Source organism: Acanthopagrus latus, chromosome 7 (genome assembly GCF_904848185.1).
Source record: "Acanthopagrus latus isolate v.2019 chromosome 7, fAcaLat1.1, whole genome shotgun sequence".
Classification (NCBI taxonomy): domain Eukaryota; kingdom Metazoa; phylum Chordata; class Actinopteri; order Spariformes; family Sparidae; genus Acanthopagrus; species Acanthopagrus latus.
The window spans coordinates 30,179,616-30,201,825 of record NC_051045.1 but is presented as its reverse complement, the minus strand read 5'-3'; the positions used below and the strand labels follow the sequence as shown (position 1 = coordinate 30,201,825).

Here is a 22,210-nt window from a genome sequence, read left to right as displayed (position 1 = left end):
TGTTTGACCCACTTGCCAATCACACGCTTAGGTTGTTGTGCTCCAAGATGGCGGCTTCCAGTGGTCCGCATCATACATCTTCGCATTTGAAATCTAAATATGACCATCTTCCAGTCGTTTAAACTTCTGAGGCGGCAGACCAGAAGCAGCCGAGCAGGGCTGAGCTGTAGCCAGTGAAACGCGGAAACTGTTTCTCCATGGTTTCTTCGTGTGAGGAGCCGGGTACGGTGTCAATCTAAAGGGGCTGTGTTGTCCGAGTATGGCCACCGAGAACAGGATCAATTTTTGGAGGAGAAACGCAAAGGTTCCTGGAAGGTGAGCTTTGGTAACTTCTTATATTTTCTAAACGAAGATTAGTAAGTCTCAGACTGGGCCTGTTAAGTATTGATAGATTATTAACAACGGTCAGTACGGAAACAACAGAGAAAATAACGTCGTACAGCCTAAATCATCTAATGACTGAGTGTATGTAGCGACACTGTGTTCAGATGGAGGTCTGTGGCTGACTTCAGCGTGTAGGATGTGTCTGTGAATCGCTGCCTCAGGAGCAGTCATTCTTTGACCGTACTGTGGTTGTGACTCTTCATTTACATGAGCACTTGTGAGCTCTCTCCACCGGGTCTTGTGCTGTGTCTTCATGGTGGCCTCCAGCTGAGGCAGAGACACACACACACACACACACACACACACACACACACACACACACACACACACACACACACGTCCATCTCTTCCTCTCTCGGCTCAGAATCGAGGTGTCAGCTGTCACAGTCCGTGCATCGGGCGCCATATGCTCTCTCAGTCTGTGCTGAGGTGGTGACTCAACAGTAGAGTAGCTTCTGGGGGTGATGACAGTCAAGGAGACTGCATTCTTCAAAGTAGCCACTTGAGTTAGAGCACACTTACTGAAAAAGTCTACATTAGTGAGTAGCTACAGACGTAAAAATAATAATAATAATAATTAAAAAAAACAACAAAAAAAACAACCTAGCACAATGATGTGTTTTGATGTGACTGGAACTGTTTCAACCACATGTGGTTTTCCTCAGGTAAAAGTAACAAGTGAACATACTCCTCTGTGTACATGTGATATGTGTGTATTAGTGTTATATTCATAGATCATATTTCTGCATATTTGAATGAAGCATATTTCTACATACATATTTCAGAATATCTCTTGTTCTGTAGCAGACAAAACTTTTTTCATCCAGATGGGTAGAAGACTGTTTGAAGATTATAGATGAATGCATTTTTTTTTTAAAACATTGTCAGATCCGAGTCTTACTGTGACTTGTATGAAATTGTTATATACAATAGGAGCAAACTTGTTCTAGACTAGTCCCAGCCTGTAGATCTTGCTCAATAGGCATCATGGTAATAGATTAAAATAAGCACTGAGGACCCACAGGCATTGCCATACTCTTTTATTCTCCTCACTCCACATTTATGTGAGAAATGGAAACTAATCAAACTCCGTTGATAAGACATGACCAATTCATACTTAGGTGTCTTTATTGGCTTGCATGGCTTTATGACTGTGAAGACTCTGAGCGAGTGTCCTGCCCTGACAAGAGCAACTCTAAGGACAGGGCGTTGCTGACTTTGTCACACATACTGATCTTAAACTGTAGTGGATGGAAACCCAAACACAAACACGTGTTTGAACAGGAAAGCAAGCAGCTAGTGTTGCTGCCTGTCCTTGAGCCGCTCCTGATAAAACAAGTCTGAAGTAAACAAGAGTATCTGGAACAGACAGATAATCAGCAGGCCCCGTTGTCAGCCACCAGGCTTACTGTCAGTTTAATACAAATAAAATGAATGAGGCTGACATCTTTTAGCCTCAGATGTCAGAGGCCGCAGTTTGACAAATCCACATACTAGTAGTGTTCTGTTTGTTAACTGGTGATATTCGCAACATTTTCCCAGCTGCTTTGAATAAATGCTTATCATGACTGGAATTTGTGCCACAGAAATTAAGATAAACAGTATTAGATTTATTGTTAGGCTATCATTGTGGTTATGGATGGGCACTCTGGCCAAATGGTTGATGTTCTGTGTTACCCTCTATTGAGCCTACATACTTTAGTAAAAATGATATTTTTGTAGCCTAGGTGATCAAGATTATTGTATATCATTAATAACCTTGTGATGAACAACAAAATCCCTAAAAACATACACCTGCACCCACATGCCCAGTGGACATGATGTGATACACATTTCAGGTGTGTCACTATGGATGACCAAGATATTCATACTTAATTCAATTCCCACATCGTATTACCACAATTAGAAGTGAAATTTCAATGAGCATGCATTACTTAATCCAGTATTTTTCTTTTTAAAAGGATATTCTGGTGTAAGTTTAATCCATGGTCTAACACACCTTGACACCGAGTACGACCCCCTGAGAGATAAAGTTTGCAGACCGCTAGCAACCGCACAACAACAATACACTGCAGTAAATCGCCATCAAAAAGCCACAAATAATGCTCAGAACAGCATTAATATTAGTTAAGGCTGAGTATGGGATCGGGACTCGGTATTGGCATTTACTTAATATTAAAGAACAGGTGTAGGGGGAGGAGGTGCCACCTGAAGAGAGAGAGAGAAAGCTACAGAGCAGAACACACGCTACGTACACATAACATAGTCCAAAATCACAATCACATTGCCGCAGTGGGCTTTACAATCTGTCCTCAGACCCTGGATTCGAGTAAGGAAAACTTTGGCATATTGAGAAAAAAAAAAACTTTCAACAGGGGCATAAAAAATGATGGAAGAAACCTCAGATAGAGCCACAGAGGAGAAATCCCTCTTCCAGCTTCCAAGTTTCAATTTGAGAGAATATGTGATACAATTTACATAATAAATGTAAAGTTTGTGGATCCAGGAGGACAGCTGAGCAGGCAGAGGCATCGCCAAGTGGTGCCCGAGCCATACAACCTCCTCTCCACTGTGGTGACCTGGAAGAAGACAGCCCAGATAATTAGAAGTTAAAAAAAACCCATCAGAATGAAGAGGCATCAAATTTTACAAAAGTACAGATATATGGAGATAGTAAAACAGAGGAGAGTGATGATCCAGCAGAGCCCAGGGTATGACGGTCCAGATCTGTCAATATGTGAGGCTGCAGGATCCAGGAGAAGGAAGGGGGCCTGAATAAAAAGAGAGGAGGAGGGGGAGGGCAAAGTTATAGAAAGAGAGAGCAGTCGGCAGGACAACGTGAAATTTAATACTATAGGCAAGAGACGTATTGAGAATGACACCAACCCACTGATGAAGCAAGCAAGGGAAGTACAGATGTGGTAGCTGCACCCAGTGTGACTTCACCCATAGGTACAAGTCTTAAAGCCAGCCTCCCACAGGCAACAGATACATGGTGTGATCAGCTGCGGGTCCTCTCATGTCATTTACCTTATTTCCTACCTATGGGACAACTTTTGTTGGCAAAACATCAAGGCTGTTGCATCCTCTCATTAGTGAGCATCACACTCACACCATTTAAGTATAACGAGTTGTCGCTTTTTTTCTTTATAGCCCTCGTTTGCTCACATTGATGTTAGCCTGACAAGACTCATGACCTTAACAACTATTTAAAGACACTCACTCCTACACAAGGTTTAAAGCCTGCAACTCCCCTCCACTTAATTAGAACTGAAGAAGCCTCTTGGATGAGAGGAAGAAACGTCTTGAAGAAACTGCAGAAAAGTCCAGTTGCCTACGATACAGCGCTTAGAATTACCATGATTGGGAACTGCCAACTTTCCTCTGACTCATAAATGATGATTAGATTTGTGTACAATGAGCCAGCTAGGTCAAACACAGTGGGAAGCTTTGGATGTTTTTCTACTCAGAGGTGACAGCATCTCACATGTCATCTTCTACAGTGTGCAGCCAGTGTATGGAGCACAGCATCCACCTCTCGACCCACGATTGCGACGCACGTAAGTGCTAAACCCAACCGGACTGCATGGAAACATGTCACTTACATGGGTGCAGTTTATTGGCTTCACTCTCTTTGCCGTGTTTTGCAGCACATTGTTCCATGCTTCAAGTACTTGAACATGTGTGGATTGCATGCACTTGTACTGTCCCAGTGAGACTGAGTGTTGACATATTGTACCAATTTTTTGTGGGTTTTAGTTGGCTTTTCAGTTCTGTTTTGCTTTTTGTTCCTTTGGTCAGTATCATCTCCTAAAGTTCTGTGTATATTGGCTACCAGCGCTGCCACGAGTGACACCAATGAATTCTCCAATTGTTCTGCCTTTTGCTGTCTTTTTCTGGCTTTTTGATCTCTCAATCCATTCTGTTGCAGTTTTCCCAAAGACACAAAACCCAAGTTCAACAATCACAAGTCTAAAAAGGCCTCTAGCTTCCACGAGTTCGCCCGCAGCACCAATGATGCTTGGGACATCGACGATGAGGATGAGGAGGATTTCCTGCCATCTGGCCTGCACTCTACATCAACACAAATCCAGGTATCTGCGAGACATGATTTTATCAATGAGCATGTATGTGCATTGAGTTGGTCTCTAATGAAAGGAGATATTCTGATGTGTTTCCACTTAGCAACAGCAGAATCAGCCTGGTGACACAGAAACTGGGATGTCACACAGACTGGCACCTCCCAGGACAGAAGCTCAAAACTTGCAGGAGGAGGACACAGAGTACGAGCATGTCAACGGCAAAGTCGTCAGGTCGAGTAGTGACGCTCACCTCAGCACGTCTTCAGGTATGTGAGTTATATGCTCCTGCAGTTCATTCACCATTAAGAGCTACTGAGCAGCTTAGGGCATGATTCATAGTGAAGCTAATTACAGACTTTGTCAAGGGGACGACGAGGGCTAGAGGGATTATATCAGGCATTAAATATGAGCCTGCCAGGACAATTTGAAGTCCTGGAAATGTTTCACCAAATGCTCTGATCCCCATTGGCACTAACATATTTTTTAGTGATACAGAAGAATGACTCTTGTAAAACTGGTAGAGTAAAAGATGTATCTTCACACATGAATCTCTACTGAATAATACTGTATGTTCTGAGCCCCAGCATCTTTGCTTACTGGCAATAGAGTCAAACTCTGTACTGAGAAGTTCAAGTTGGGTATGCAACTGCAACTGCCTACCCAACTGCATGAAACTGCATGTGAATGTGAGGCAGGTTGTTGCTGAAAAACTTTTATTTATTTATAACCATTATTTCCAGTTATATGATGCATATACAGAGCCGCAAGCATACACAAAAGAAGAATAACATAATGAATTAAAAGTCAGACTAAAGAGTGTATACACAGTGAAAAACAGATCAAAGTTTTAAAGAAAATAAAATGGTGAAAAGGTTGGGGGCAATCTGATGCCTTTAGAAAATGTATTCATGTAATCAATGTATTATAGATACATATGTGAGTAGAAATATTTCAGCTTTTTTTAACTGTATTCATTCAATCGGGAGCTAAAGCTCATTTATTAAAAACAATACCTTTGACTGCCAGTTTCTAGCACAATTCTATTGTTTCACACAAATAGACATTCTAAATCACATTTTTGCATAATCTAAGCAAAAACCCCATCAATTAGCACACTTTGTTCACCTGGTCTTGGGTCTTAGTTCCGCTTTGATCTTCAAAATGTCACACTCTTATTACCAATAGTACCACTTTTACACTGACATTAGTGAGTATACACAGGTTTTTAAACACATTGGAATCCACTCAAAATCAGCAACTAACACCTTTGACATCTTTTTTGCCAGTGGATGAGTTTGCCTTCTGTCGTTTACCCTCCTGTGACCCATTCGTCATCATGAACACACCGGGAAAATTGATTTCCAGTTGTGATAATTGACACAACGATTAAAGACTGATTGAATGATAATATCAAGTCAGCAGCCTTAACTTCAACATGTCTCAGTATTCTGCCTGAAAAGCAGAGTAAATATGTGTTTTTCAATAACCACTGATAATTACTGCAGGGTTAATTGACCCAGGAGTAAATCCTGATTGTACACATTCAGCCAGATGTTAGTGGGTACAATCCCATCAGAGCATAAAATAGCCCTCCTGTGACCTCCACTGTGTTGCAGCATGTAGAACAGAGAGGAAGACAAAGAGTGAGAGCAAGAGAGAAGGAGGAGGAAGAAGGCGGGCTGAGCCAATATTTCTAAAGAAATTCTCACAACCTTGGTTAAAACTCTTCAAACAAGTCACCTCTGGCAGGACAATAGATGCACGCACCATAAGACAAAAAACAGCTTCTTACCCAAAGCTGTCAACTGTTGAAAATGATCAACGACAACTGAGCACACTGTTGTTGTGCTCCTGACAGAAAACTGCTGCATCTTGCTGGAGTCACACAGTATAGACTAGAGCAGGGGTCACCAACCTTTTTGAAACTGGGTTATAATTTTTCACATTTTTGTACAATATTTCAGTTTAATATTGCCATGGTTTTTCACTGAAAACATCTGTTATCTCTTTCTTTGTCTGTGAATATATGTTAGTGGGAAGCCTGGCATGTTGTTGCCCACTTAACTGTAATCTGGGGTATATTTTGACTCTGAGTGTGTCTTGTAGATGTGCGTCAGTAAAGGCGTGTTCTGTGTTCTTGATGAAGATCATGTCAGAAAAGGCTGACATGATCAGAAAGGGTTTAAAACTGTCAAAGCTGCTATACATACACCTTTGTACTTTCTGTGCTAAAACGCTAAAGTTTGGTGCACCCTGATGGGCTCTGAGGTGGAGGTCATCATCATTAGGACCTGTCCAGCATCCAAGTTGAATGTTACACTTAGTTGCTCAGCAATGCATGTGATGTCCACTCGCATGAAAGGATTTGAAATAAATCACACATGGCTCAAGTTGATCAAAGTAACAAAACCTGTTCTCCCTGTTCTCTTGCCCAAGTCTTTTTATGACTTGATAGTACTTTGCTGCAGCTTTGTCCACAGCCCCAGATGCACAAGCATCGTCATTCAGCACTGACTGCACCAAGGGAAAGTGCAGCACTTTTTTTCTCTGTAACTGCACAGAGAATATGTTCAACTTCACTGTTTTACAGTGTTTACAGCGCTTATCTTGTCAGCAACACTCTTACCTTTGCCTTGCAACTCACAGTTTAAATGGTCCAGTTTCTTAGTTTTGTCCATGATTCAAGGTCAAGTGTCCACTCAGTGTCCTCGAGAATCGAGGAGTCTTCCCCCTTTAATTGTATAAACTCTTGACAAAAAACGCTGCAAAACTTGTCCCCTGCTGAGCCATCACATTTCTGTGTGTAGTGACAGGTCACCATATGCAGATGACAGCTCCTCCAATAGCAGCATGAATGTCCTGATTTGTTTGGCTTTGGAGCAGATGCCATTTATGATCTTTACAACAGGAGTCATCACATGATCAAGTCGAGTCGCTTTACCACCCATCGCCTGCTGGTGAATGATGCAGTTGTAATGTCGAAATCTTGGGAAGTCTGTGTCACCTCCGCAATGAAGCCTGCATGTTGGCCCATCATGGCAGGGGCCCCGTCTGTAGTCACAGACACCAGCTTATCCAATGGTACCTTCCCCCCCCCACAAAGAACCTCTTCACAGCATTGTAGATGTCAACTCCCCTTGTGATTGTCTTCAGGGGCAGTACTGTCAGCAGTTGTGTGAGATGAGTGAGTGGAGATGACATCGGAACCACTCTTCTCGTCTGACACAGCGTTTTCAATAATCATCATTGCTCCTTTCAAGACCTCCCAGTCCGAAAGGCTTTCTTGTTCTGTAGCAAAAAATGTGCAGCTCTAAATGAAGCTTCAGCCGCATGCTTATCTCAGCTAAGAGTGAAATTGAGGTTTGTTTTTACGCGCAATTGAACTTTGACCCCAGACATGGTCAGAGTTCAAATATACTTACATACATTTATATTCAATCTTCAACTCCATGATGACTCGTGCTATTTTTAGAACATGCTCTGCGGGCAACACACGTGGTGGCTGCAGGCAACAAGGTTAGGAGTGGTGTCAAACATGTCTCAGTAGCACAGTTTTGAAGGTTTAATAGTTGTTTAAATATTCTGGTTCTCTATTGTTTTCATGAATCCCTTTTGTAATATCCAAACAACCTTATTATTATAACTAGATATTTCAGATTGTCAAACTTTTTCTTGTGTGGCTCTCTTCAGTTCGCGCTACACTGCAGAAGCAACACACTCTCCCAGTTCGTCCCATCATCCCACTGGTAGCTCGCATCTCAGACCAGAATGCGTCAGGGGCACCACCCATGACGGTGCGGGAGAAGAGCCGGCTGGACAAATTCAAGCAGCTGCTGGCTAGTTCCAACACTGACCTAGGTAAGAGAGCAACACAGCCACAACTCCACAAACCCCTTTAATAACTGTTGCGTGAAATGTGTGTATGCCGTTTTCTAAGCATAAATCTGAATGTACACTTTCACTCAATCTATTTTTGTCATTAAAAAAACACTTGCGCAAGCATATAGCGCAACTCTCTTAGAGAAGTGTGCTGCCAGTTTAAGGGAACTAACAGTGCAGCACTGTTTGTCAATGCAGACTTGCCCTAGTTTCCTTTGCATTGGAAATGTATGCACAGGTGCTGTTTTTCTCTGCAAACCCTGAAGAACATATGTCTTGTAAATGAGTGATGTTTCATTTAAATATGAGACCTCTTTGCAACACTTATCCTCAATGGTTTTGTGGGATGTTTTTTTGTTTATGTGGAAAACTTAAAGATAATGGCAATGCCAGTTGCATTATCATGTCTATAGCGTTTTCAATGTTAAATTTGCATTCATGCTCCTTAGTGCACTGTTTTCTGAAATAATGGCAACCAAAGGACATGTTGATGTGTATTTGTGTGTTTGTATAGCAATTCATGATTCATTGTTTGTAAATTACAATCACATTGCAATTTGTAAAAACAACAGCAACAACAATTGGCTATCCATAGGCTAGATGAGCATTAGGAGCATCAGCATATGCGGGTACCTAAAATTAAATATTACTTTACTCAAGGAGTATGGTCTAGACTGGCTCAATGTGGAAAGTGCCATGAGATGACTTTGTTGTGAACTGGCACTTTACAATGACTGACTGACTGACAGTCCAGTAAAGGACTGATTGATTGAAGGAAAATGACTTTGTTCGGAAACTTGTCTTACTGGCCAATACATTGAAAAGAAATTTAAGGTCTGAGGTGTTTTGATCACATAAAATAACATTCATGAGATGCAAACCAAATTAAAAGTTGCTGCAGGAGGGTTGCTGCCATCTTTCAGCATGGTAGAGCAAATGTAATGGTCTGGGGTGCCTTGGTGCTGGGTGGGTGGGAGACTTGCACAAGGATAAAGGGATCTAGTATAAGGAAGGTTATCACTGCAGTTTGCAACCTATGTCATACCCTGTGGAAGGAGCTTAGGTGGAGCCAACATCATCCTCCAATAGGATGATGAGACAAACTATTACAAACTATGAAAAGCTGTTTGCTGAAGAAGCTGTCAGCTGGTATTCTGTCAGTAATGGAGTGGCTAGCACAGTCACCAGATCTCAACCCAATTGAGCTGTTGTTGAAGCATCTTGACTGTAGGGTAAGAAGAACAGTAAGAAGTGCCCATCAAGCCAATCTAACCTATTGTTGGTGCTTCAGGAAGTATGGAGTGACATTTCTTCCGATTGCCTCAACAAACTGAATTAGAATGACAAAAGCCTGCAAGGCTGTTACATTGCTGCAGTTTGACAGAAGCCAAGACTGAAGGACAGAATTATTATTTCAAGTGAACCTTGACTTCATGACTTTATTTTCTATACATTTGACAACTCATTTGATGGGTTAAATATTTGAGTAACATTTTTTGGGTGATCCCAAACTTTTCACATTCAGGTGGTGATGACCACATGCTTTTCTTTGTGTGTATGCACATGTGTTCTGGGCTACACTGAAGGACCGCCTACTCAACTGACATCCTCTGTGACACTAGAAAAAGAAGAAGCCAAAACCACAGGCAGAATGGATTACATGCTGTCATATTTGGGCTCTCTTAACCTGTTAGTGTTAGCAGCAGATGTTTGTAAAGTTACACACTCACTTTGAATCAGTAACTGCAATATCCCAAGACTCCATTAGCAAATTTGAGGCATTTGATGGTTGCTGTGTGAAGAGAAACTTTGTGTAGCAGTGATGAAAGTCTTGGGTGCCTTCTTGCAAGTTCAGCATTAAAACATGAAATTGTTTGTCTCCTTGTAAAAAGTGTCAGTTTTTTCCTATCAAATTATGATAGGAAACACCATTTTATTATTGACGCTAAACATGTTTATATAAATACAGTAAAGCATAACCAAAATACGCTACTTCTTTGTCACCTGTGGAGAAAGTCCCCAGACTCCCTTAAATAATGTCTCAATTTTGTTGGTGATTGTTTAGGAGAAACTTTATAAATGTTGTGAAACGCTGAATATGACAATTCCTAATTATTTGTGCTTTTTTTGTAAATTTGGCAAATGTTAAACATGTTGGTCTTTTTTTGTTTGTTTGTCCGGTTGTTCCAGTGATGCGTCTGCATACAGAGCAGGGAAGTGATGTCTGATCACAAGCTGTCACTGATGATGCTTGTTAATGTCAGGTGTGAACTGATCAACTTGTTTTTGTTGCTCAGATCACCAAAAGCAGAAGTGAATGCCAGCTATAAGCAGCCTCACACTTTAATAACATAGATATGGAGTTGTGATTGGATTGGGCAAACACTACACTCTGTAGAGGTTACAACCAGCTGAATGTGCTGTCTGTCCCTTTTGTTATCCCTAGATTGAGTGTTGATAATGTGTGTTTATACCTTGCTCTCTGCTGTTATAGAGGAGCTCCGGAAGCACAGCTGGTCGGGCATACCAAGGGAAGTCCGGCCAATCACATGGAGACTTCTCTCAGTAAGTGTCAGGATGACCTTCAGTTAGCAATATCAGATGCTCTGCTCTTTTGAGTTGTTACACAGAATTTGGTCTCATAGTATCGTGGACAGTAAAATTTTTGGTTTCAAAACGAAATTTGCTTGTAACAAACGCTCTTATTGTCATTTAAGGCCTTATCCTTACAGGTAAACTTATCATTTCTTATTTCTCATATCGCTGGCCTGCTCTGTTCCTCATACACTTTCTCTCTGTGTTTTCTCTCCTCTCCTGTGTGTGACAGGGCTACCTGCCAGCCAACGAGGAGCGCAGAGAACTGGTGCTAAAAAGAAAACGGGAAGAATACTTTGGTTTCATAGAACAGTATTACCACTCCAGAACAGACGACCACTATAAAGACACATACAGACAGGTATTACCATAGTAAAGACTTTAGACTTCTTCTACTCACCTATTGGAAATGCAGTAACTCAGTAAACAGCATATGATATTAATGATATTAAGGCAGTAATATTATTGGAAACGTATTCAGCTATGATTATCCTGAGTAACAATCTTTATTCCTGTCAGATCCACATCGACATTCCAAGAACCAACCCTCTGATCCCCTTGTTCCAGCAGCCAGTAGTACAAGAGGTGAGAGCTGGACTACTAAAGAGCAGTGGCATTACAACAGCTCAAATATTGTCCATCACAAGTTCATCAAAAGTGCATGTGGATGCTTTGCTTGTTAGTTTTCTATGTGTGCGTGTGTGCACGTATGTGTGCGCTTCATAAGCATATCATGGTCTTTTGTCAGTTGTAACTGAGACACAACCACCAAAACACAACCAGGCTTACCACTGAGTGGTAACCAAGGTGGAACCCTGACTTGCATTATTGCATTTTATCTTGCACTTGTTTCGGTCATCTGTCAAATTAGCTAACCTACTGCTGCTGACCAATCGGTTAACCTCAAGAACTGAAATCACAAAAAGTGCAGCTACATTTCATAACTGGGTACACTAATGTGTATTGATGTCTCTTACTTGGATTCAGTGGGATACTTGGAATAACCTCTTCCAAAATGTCTCAGTGTTTGTTTTTGTATGATATAAATCTAATAATGGACTAACACAAATCAGAATCAGAATTCCTTTATTTGTCCTGCAAATAGGAAAAATGTCTTTGTCACAGCAGCCAAAGGACAGTTACATTACAATAAACAATAATAATAGTAAAATTAACAGTATAAGAAAAAGTTAAGAAATAGAAATAGACTCATATACATTGTATAAACTTAATATTGTACTATGTGAACAGTGTAATTGTGAGCAGTGTGGCAGTGTGTTGTTAATTAATAGGTGTATGAATGGGTATGATAATATACCAATTAGTGCAAATAGGTTATGTATAGAGTTTGTATTGCACAGTACAGAGTGAGATCTATTGGGAGCAGTGCTGGTTGTACAGTCTGACAGCAGCAGCATCATCCTGCTCTCTCCCACCACCTGCACTGAGTCAAGAGGGCATCCCAGGATGCAGCTGGCCTTCTTGATAAGTTTATCAAGTCTCCTCCTGTCTGCTGCAGAGATGCTGATGCTCCAGCAGACTACTCCATAGAAAATGGCTGATGCCACCAGGAGGTCCCCCTGCACCCCAAAGGGCCTGAGCTTCCTCAGCAGATACAGTCTGCTCTGACCTTTCATATATGTTGCTGCAGTGTGATCAGTCCACATTCTAATTAATGGATTAAAAAGAAAGCAAACTTTTGGAATTGGTCCAGTAATTTGCCTCAGCATGAAGCCATGTAGAGAGGACCCAGGACATATTTTTTAACAATATCGACTTGGCTTATTAGATTGAAGATGATAAATACACACAGATACCTTAGATAACACATGTCCCTGTCTGTCAATGATATCCTGCTATAACTGGGCAGAGTATTTGGCAGCCACTGAGGAAGGACCTGCATCATAATGCTACACTAGAAAGGGACCTTTGCAGAAAGAGGAACTTTACTGTGACTTGCTGGGACGTTGTGTAAATTGTAGATTTTTAAAAAAGCAAAACTCTTTTGACCTATACTTAATATAGTACAAAGTAATAAAAGCAATGATAGTTTCATTGTCAGTTAAGCTGCAGATATTTTTTTGATTCATCCTTTACTCTACACAGACTCAGTAAATTGTGAAAATGCACAATTTTGTGAGGTCTTTATATTATTCTGTTAAACCCAAAACCCAAAGACCCTTCATTTACTGTCATAAATAACAAAAGTAAGCTGCAAATTCTTCATTTAAGAAGCTGGAACCAGCTAATGTTTGACATTTTGATTGAAAAAGGACTTAAACGACGAATCATTATTAAGAATACTTGGAAACTAATTTACCTTCAGTTGAATAAGCAATTAATCGACTAATGGTTGCAGCTTTAATTAAGACTCTGCTGTAAAAACTGAGCTAAAGTAATTGTAAGATAGTCTAACTCAAAGCAACATACTGTGTGCCACAGACACTGGAAATGAAAGTGAGGAGACGCCTTGAGAATGATCTCTGGGGTGTTGGTCTTGTGATATTCTAATGAAACTGGTGTACACATTAATCAACTATTTTATGGTTGTCTGTCATTCCCCAGGTGTTTGAGCGCATCCTCTTTATCTGGGCCATCCGTCACCCAGCCAGTGGTTATGTCCAGGGAATCAATGATCTGGTCACACCCTTCTTCGTGGTCTTCCTGTCTGAGTTTGTCAGTAAGTTACTAGTGGGAAGATTCCTGCATGGAGTCTCATTATGTTCAGGCTGGACTAAAAATGACTGACCCCTTTGTTTTTGGTTTGCACGATTTGGCTTTTTTATCTGGTGATTATCTGTTTTATCTTTTTCTCCATCAGTTTTGCATTTTTAACTAGGGCTGCTCAGAATCAGCACTGGAAACTTTTACCTCTCTATAGATGTTTTGTGATTTATTTCTTCAGTATGCCCTACCTCTTATTAATGTGTTTGCCCCATGTGTCAGTGACAACTCACCTGCATTACATTAATCTCATGTTTAACCTAATGACTCACATTTTAATGCCTTTGTTCATCATGTGTGATATGGAAACATCCTATTCCAACCCAAAAGAGTAAACATGTGGGTCCTGCTCAGTGCAGGTCCTACAGACAGCGGACACAAATACTTGCTCCAGCGTTTGTTGTGTTTTTTAGCCAGCTTCAGTGTCACTAAGCTCTGGTGATGAGTGCGTCGGAGAGGCTGTGTTGTGCCAGCCCTCACTTGGTCTTGCATTTCTTAATGTAGAATTATGCAGCTAAAGAAGTGCAGTCATTCAACTGCCAATATGCAAATAGACTTGGGGAGGTTCTTAAGTGATGGTGATGAAAGGACCACCTCGTAAGGGGCAGCCTTAGTTGTTCCCACGACCGTCTTCAGTCAGTCGGAATCAGCAGAGAGCAGTTTTTTATAAATCTGAGAGTTTGAATGAGACTCATCTGTATGAGTCAGGCTCTCTGTGTTTCATTCAATGTTACTTGTTCTAGCGGAGGATGTGGAAAACTTTGACGTGGCAGCACTTCCTCTGGACACCCAGAGGAACATCGAAGCTGACAGCTTCTGGTGCATGAGCAAGCTGCTGGATGGCATACAGGTCTGGTCACACACATACATGTCAATAAACACTTATTTAAACTGTAAATGTGCCAGGTACTGAAAATTATGAATATTGTTTCAGGACAACTACACCTTCGCTCAGCCTGGAATCCAGAACAAAGTGAAAGCTTTGGAGGAGCTGGTCAGCAGGATAGATGGTGGGTGGACTGTCAGTGATGATACATGTGGAGCTTCAAGTGTTAGATTAGGTCTTAGGTTGCTGTACTTTATTCTGATGTGTGCCCCGTTCATTCCTTTGGGTTGGGCTTGTTCACTGTGAGCTCATACATGTAGAAACAGATGTCTGTCTGTCTGTCTGTCTCCAGAGGACATTCACAATCATTTCAAGAAGTATGAGGTGGAGTACCTGCAGTTTGCTTTCCGGTGGATGAACAATCTGCTGATGAGGGAGTTGCCACTTCGTTGTACTATCCGTCTCTGGGACACCTACCAGGTAGAGCAGAGTGTACACTGTCATCAAAACCTTAACAATAGAGAGTGATCCAGTACAAATTAGCTCCATATAAAACCTGCTTAGAATTCCCTACTCATTAAAATATAGTCCATTGTATACAGTATTTGTTACCCCCAGGTAAGTGTTGTCAAAAATATTGAAATATATCTCTGTATATTTGAAACAGTTTATAATATTTTTTGCTCTCCTGTCTGACAGTGAGTTGACTCATGCACTGCTGTGATGCTCATAATGGCCCACCTGCTCCAGAAGTAAATTAACTTTGATGCTGCTGTTCTTAACGCACAATACTGCCTTAATGTTGTGTCAGTTTTCCCCTGTGGTATCAAACATGCTATTGAATATCCTCAGATGACATCAGGAACATCTGCATTGCGTTCTGGCGGCCTAATTTCTGGAGTGTCCCACCACAGTTCTGCTGTGTTTTTGATGCTGTGCACAGCAGCGGCGTCTAGCTGCACAGGACAGATCGAGCCAGGCAGGAAGTCAGGCAGCAGAGCAACAGAGCATCCAGTCAATTTTTCAAATAAAACACCAACCTTAGGAACTACAGCACAGCAAAGTCGGAAATGACAACAATAAACACAATCAAAACAGCCAAACAAAAAATAATTTAATTATGCAGCCTACTCACCCACAGTAGAATTCTAAATATCAAGGAAAAATATGAAATAAACACAATTTGTAAGTCAACAATATCATGCAGGAATGATGCTTCACTTGTGAAATGCTCCTGGTGAAATATGAAGCTGCACGAAGGACGTTACAAAACACATGTCTAGTAGAATAAGGTGTAATTGGCTGCAATTCTCTTTTTTTTTGTCAGGCGGAAGCAGAGGGTTTCTCACATTTTCACCTGTACGTCTGCGCTGCTTTCCTCATTGAGTGGCGCAAAGAAATCCTCTCCATGGTAGACTTTCAGGTACTAATGTCTCTGTAGTCATATTCATTGTTTTCAGCAATTATGTCCCACTTCACCATCTGCACCATCATTAGGTCAAAATTTTGAACTGTTAACACGAAAAACCTTTTTGTCTTTTTAGCAAATGTTAGCTTGTTAATACACTAAATTAACAAGGTGAACATTGGGAAATTATCATTTTTCTACTCTGATTGTAAATTGTTTATTCTTGTGTTTTGGGCTGCTGGTTGGTCAAAACAAGACCATTTGAAGATATTCACTTTGATAATTGTGATGGACTTTTTTTACTTTTTTGGATTAAATGATGAATCAAGTAAAAGATCATCATTTATGGATTATCTGATAATGAAAAGGATCATTAGTTGCAGGCTTGAATGCAGATGGATCATTTCCTGACCCCTGCAATCTACACACTGAGCCCGTGTGTGTGTGTGTGTGTGCGTGTGCGCACGAGTGTGTGTGTTATATAAGTACAGTCCATTTAACATTCTGTATTCAGTAGTGATAAGAGCTTTTAAAACCTGCTGTCATACTATATTTATCTGTGAAATGTAATATGTACTACCTTCGTAATAATGTCCATATCAAGAAGTAACTTGTTGTTGCTCTTCAGGGCCTTCTTATGCTACTGCAGAACCTTCCTACAATCCACTGGGGTAACGAGGAGGTGGGTCTCCTCTTGGCTGAAGCTTACAGACTGAAGTACATGTTTGCAGATGCACCTAGCCACTACAAGAGATAGGCCTAAGGCTGCATCACAGGAAACACAGTATCTTTACTCAGCTGTAACTGAATGGAGCCACAGCATCTGAGATGCTCAGGACATTAACTGTTGTATCTGAGGTGACCTGGATGATACATGTTGAAGAGCAGCTCCAGCACACTTGCCGGATGTTATCTCAGATATCCAAAACTTATCCTGTGAAAATCAAGTCCAGTGGATGTCAGATTGGATTTGGGTTTGTGTTGCACCTATAGAACTCAGTGAATATGAAACTATTTGTAGTCAATATACAGCACTGTATCAAAGGACTGTTACAGTAAATAAACATAGCTATGCCATCTTGGTTTACTTATGTTATTTTTGGTCATGCAGTATTGTTTGTCTCTCAAGTGAAATGTACGCTCAGAGGAACTTGGTGCAGCATAAAAGGATAATGATTGTTTTTGTAATCAACCTTTTGTGAAAGATGGTATCTACAGACTTTCAGTTTGTTTGCTTTTTTCGAGGTTGCTCTAGTTGTTGTTTTACAAGGGAAACATGTTTTGAAACAACAATACTAGTCTGACTCTGTCACACTGTTATAAATTAGATTTTGATTTAGGGTCACCAAATCTGGACTGTACCATTAACTTATCAGTTCAAGTGGAACTGGTATTTTTGCCTGCATTTAGGAAGGGATGCACATTGGCATGGGAACTTTATATTACTGTCTTTTTATTGTTATCTGGGAAATAATAGTAGACAGAGGCAATAATATGAAGCCAAACACACAGTTAGTGACGGTGTGCACACATGTGTAGAAGAACAGCAACAACTGTAGCAGGCAATACAGTTCTACAAGAGTTTCAAGGGATGGAAAAGTCACACATTTTACCACATGTAATTGTGTTAGAGCAATGGAATATCAAATCATCCATCTTTGCTTATCACATATTAGCCTTTCTTACCCTCAGGTGTGCATACATTGGAAGTGTGGAAACTATATTTTGAAATATCAAAAATATAAAAATGTGAAATGTATCACTTTATCACATTCTGTATGAGAAGCAGGTAATTATCAGTTATCAGTATTAACTGAAAAAGCCATATCGTGCATCCTTAAGTTTAGGCACAAGACCCAAGGGTAGCAAAAATAGAAAATAGTAGATACTGTGTTTCATTTAGGTTGAAAGTAGAGAATCTGATTTGATGTCAGTTTGCCTTCTGGTCATCATGCATCAGCTGACCACAAGAAATGTTTAATTTTCTTGGGAAAATCAATATATACAAAAGAGTTTTTAGAATTTTACCACCTCTGAGTAGACAAATGGAGACCTTCTGATTAATGTAGCTTTGAAATGTTCATATGTGAACTGATTTGGGTTCACATTAATTTTACTAATATTAATCCAAATTGTATTAGATTTTGGACATCAGAATTTCTACTTTGGTTTGAGATTGTAGTGCGTATTAACGCTCTTCTAACAGGTACTGAGGGACAGTCAGACACACCATCCTACTTGAGACAGTCCTGAGAGCACAGTGCAGCTCAGAATATATGACAGTGACTTGGTGATGAGCATTTGTAATGTACTCCCCTGTAATGTCTATAACTGCTTTGTTATCATTAATGCTTAGATTTTATATTTATCTAGGTTCAGGTTAGGTTTATATTGTATCTGACTTCCTCCTGTCAGTGACATGATGATGACGTGTGTTACTACTCATCTTCACTCATGTCCAGTGCTAATTGTAACACAATGTACGTCTGACGGGTATGACAATCATAAGCTTTGGTACTCTTATTTCCCTACCATAAGAAGTGTGTGTAAGGTTTTTTACTTGATCATTTGCTGCACATATGAAAACTGAACTATTCTGAAGTAATTGCTGTGTGAGGCTGTAGCAGAGTTTCAGGATTAAATGTGAACTATATCCCTGTAGACTTCAATGGATTGAATGGAGAGCATCTTTAATCTAATTTTTTGTTTGTTTGTTTTATCTCTATGGCATGTGTTCAGTGTAGTTCCACTTCATAAGTTGAGATAGAGCAAGAGCTCATTTTTATTTTTGGAAAAATATTGACAGTGACTTCATTGTCAGATAGTTCACCTATAATGTGTTGAAACCCATCTGAGACATTTTGAATGTTGATTGTGTTACAGTATGCCTTTAGCCTTAATGTAGGTTTTCTGCATTCAGGTGTACCAACTGATTGTGTCACTACTGAAATGTCATTATTCAGTCCATGCTGTTTTTATCTAAAGCTCATAAGTCCTCAAAAAATATTGATAACTGAAGGCTGACAAAGTGAAAACTACTTGGTTTGTTTCAGAAGTTTTCATGCTGTTTTAACAATAAGATGCCAAATCTTTATTGGGCCTGTACAATCTGTTTTAGAGTGCTTCAGTAGTCAGTGCTGGTTTCAACCTAAAATTAAGAATACTTAAAATTATTACAGCATCTGCTGTATATAAACTTTTTGTTTATATTAAACGGTTGTCCTTCATTTTGACATTTGTGTGTGTGTGTGTGTTTGTGTGTGCGGATGTACATGGGATTTTATATTATCACTGTTTTCATACAATGAGTTCCAAAAGTCTGAGACCACATTGGACATCTGTCATGTTGTCACATAAACCTGAAAATAATCAGACTGTTTGAGAAATATGAAAATAAATAAGTGTTGTGTCAGAAGCCAAACTGTCATTCTAAGCAACCAGTGACTTTGTCACTGTCAAATCCTGGCTAGGCTAAAGGTTTCTGATGGGGCAGTGAATGTTACTTTTAGAGCCACAGTGAGCTCACCACCAGAGCATCAATACATGGAGCTTAGTTCACTGAGAGACGTAGAAGCAACGTTCATCACAGATACAGAATGCACTAAATAAACCACAAAGAGTCCAGTCAGTCCCGTCAGAAGAAGGCTGTCTTATAGTGTCTCAGAGGACGAGGAGCAGTTTCTGAACCACTGCTCAGGATGGAAACAAGGACAAACACGTGAGGTGGGCCAAGAAATGCCAGACTTTCCCAGTGGATGATGAAAAAAGTCAATTTACTGATGAATCACAGTGATAGATGAGTGTCAGCAACAGAAGGGTGTGTGTAAGGAGACGAACAGGAGAGAGAACGATGCCACAGTGTTTGTAGAGAAGGCTTCATACTGCAGCAGAATAATGAGCCTAAACACAACTACTGTAGACCAAAGAAGACCAAGGAGTCCTCACTGTCATGGACTGTCCTCCACAGTCTCCTGACCTCAACCCTGTTCAACATTTACTTGAAGGGCACTTGAAGACTGAGAAAGCCAAGCACTCTGTGACATCACAAGCAGCACTCTGTGACATCACAAGCAGCACTCTGTGACATCACAAGCAGCACTCTGTGACATCACAAGCAGCACTCTGTGACATCACAAGCAGCACTCTGTGACATCACAAGCAACACTCTGTGACATCACAAGCAGCACTGTGACATCACAAGCAGCACTCTGTGACATCACAAGCAGCACTGTGACATCACAAGCAGCACTCTGACATCACAAGCAGCAGCACTCTGTGACATCACAAGCAGCACTCTGTGACATCACAAGCAGCACTCTGTGACATCACAAGCAGCACTCTGACATCACAAGCAGCACTCTGTGACATCACAAGCAGCAGCACTCTGTGACATCACAAGCAGCACTCTGACATCACAAGCAACACTCTGTGACATCACAAGCAGCACTCTGACATCACAAGCAGCACTCTGTGACATCACAAGCAGCACTCTGTGACATCACAAGCAGCAGCACTCTGTGACATCACAAGCAACACTCTGTGACATCACAAGCAGCACTCTGACATCACAAGCAGCACTCTGACATCACAAGCAGCACTCTGTGAGTGTGATTTGTGATATGGCTGCTCAGGGAAATCACTCTGGAATGGTCCCAAAAAAATGGATGAGTACGTGGACACATTGCCAGTGCATTGCCTGGGGAGGGTGGAGGACAACAGAATGATTGTACAGTTTCCCAAACTTCAGCATAGAGATGGCATATGGAGGATGGCCAAGACATCACAGGTCTGTGAGACAGCAGGAACCCCTTTCACCGAGGATGTGACCAAAGAAGATAAGCTGGGAAGAGAGAAACTTTGGCTGCAGATTCTGCAAGCATGGTAAAGCTAGTGATAAGGCATATTACTACAGTCCTTTAGGCTTTGCAAATAGACGATGCATTTATGCCAAAGAGAGAGAAATAATTTGTCTGAAAATTCAACAATAAACCTTGTAATATGCCTTCTCCCAATAAAAAGTGAAGTCAAATGTCTAGATATTATCATCACATAGACAAAACGGTTAAAGAAACATCCAATACAGGAAGTAAGATACAGAATAATAGATCTATTCTCAACAGCTAACTTCAAAGAGACTTTTTTGGATGTACGTACTAAAATGGAGAGGTTATCTAGACTTATTTATCCAGCCTATTCACTGGGTTTACCTGACAAATTAATCAAGATTACTTCAACTTTATATGGAATAAGTAACATTATATAAGGAAAAGTGATATGGTGAAATGAGCTGAAGAAGGGGTCCAACACTATCAACTTTGACACAATGAGCAGTGCCATCCAGTTAAAATGGTTACAGAATGTTATTAGAGAAAGCCAGAGAGATGAACACTTTTAATTTGAATTTTGGAAGTATAGATTTCTTACTGAGATATGACTTTGCTATTTCTAAACACCCTATCAGCCCATCAGCTTTTCAACAGAAGGTTCTCCATTACTGGAAACTCATAAACAAGCATAACTTTACATCAGCAGAGGCATTATAATTAAGAGAAAATAGGTATTTTACAAGGAATGGATGGAGAAAGGTATCTGGTCAATTATACATTTATTAGATAATTGTGGCTTTTTGTTTAACATGTAATGCTTTCATTAGGAAATCCAATCTGATGCGTACCAACAGACAATATGCTGCAGTTATTAAGGCAATCCCACAAGCAACGCTTCTTTTGACCAAAGGCATGCTTACCTAGTCTGTGGTAATTCTAGTCATAGAGGGATCTAGCATTTTAGATAGAAAATGTTATAGTAAGTTATTAAGAACTATCCTCACTGCAATGTGTTTCTTCTGCCCCCTAAAGAGAAAACATATTCTCCAAGAATTCACTGACGATGCTATAATAAAAAAGAAGTAGCTAGGGATCCATTTTAGTGAATGGGATCTACCTGTAATGATTTCTCACATCAAAGATTTAACTGAGATTTGAATGTTTGTACTTCACACATAGAAACAACAGCATCTCTTCTTCTCTAGCAGTTTAACAAGGATCCTCTGGGGTGCTTTTCAGTACTGGATATCTTATAATGACTAAAATATTCAGATTCTAACCTATGAACACACAAGGTTTGGTCTTAAAATGGAGAACAAAAAATGGAATTTGTTTTAAGAATCTTAAGATGTGTTTCTTCTCTTAATGAGATAACTGTATAGAAAAGAGATTGATGAAAGTCTGCAAAATGAAAAAAATGTATATGCCTTAATTCCTGACTTTCTATTATATTATTATTATTATTATTATTATTATTATTATTATT

General features: G+C 40.3%; 1 protein-coding gene across 2 annotated transcripts; it reads left to right on the top strand.

Moving 5' to 3' along the window:
* The first annotated feature begins 41 nt into the window (after nucleotides 1–41).
* tbc1d22b (TBC1 domain family, member 22B) lies at nucleotides 42–19,131 on the top strand. Of its 2 annotated transcripts, XM_037103771.1 has the most exons (14): nucleotides 42–315; nucleotides 3,888–3,944; nucleotides 4,316–4,478; nucleotides 4,570–4,732; nucleotides 8,157–8,324; nucleotides 10,840–10,910; nucleotides 11,173–11,301; nucleotides 11,460–11,525; nucleotides 13,506–13,620; nucleotides 14,408–14,514; nucleotides 14,599–14,674; nucleotides 14,843–14,970; nucleotides 15,818–15,913; nucleotides 16,527–19,131. In XM_037103771.1, exons 1-14 carry the CDS (start codon nucleotides 260–262, stop codon nucleotides 16,653–16,655), a joined length of 1,524 nt encoding a protein of 507 aa, XP_036959666.1. In that variant the 5' UTR covers nucleotides 42–259; the 3' UTR covers nucleotides 16,656–19,131. The 2 variants fall into 2 exon arrangements, with proteins under 2 accessions (XP_036959666.1, XP_036959667.1); XM_037103772.1 differs by lacking the exon at nucleotides 3,888–3,944 and having other exon boundaries at nucleotides 43–315.
* The last annotated feature ends 3,079 nt before the right edge of the window (nucleotides 19,132–22,210 follow it).

Coding starts and splice junctions, on each gene's coding strand:
- tbc1d22b (XM_037103771.1), top strand. CDS start 260: ATGGCCACCGAGAACAGGATCAATTTTTGGAGGAGAAACGCAAAGGTT. Junction 4,479..4,569: donor CTACATCAACACAAATCCAG/GTATCTGCGAGA, acceptor GTTTCCACTTAG/CAACAGCAGAATCAGCCTGG. Junction 14,675..14,842: donor GCTGGTCAGCAGGATAGATG/GTGGGTGGACTG, acceptor GTCTGTCTCCAG/AGGACATTCACAATCATTTC.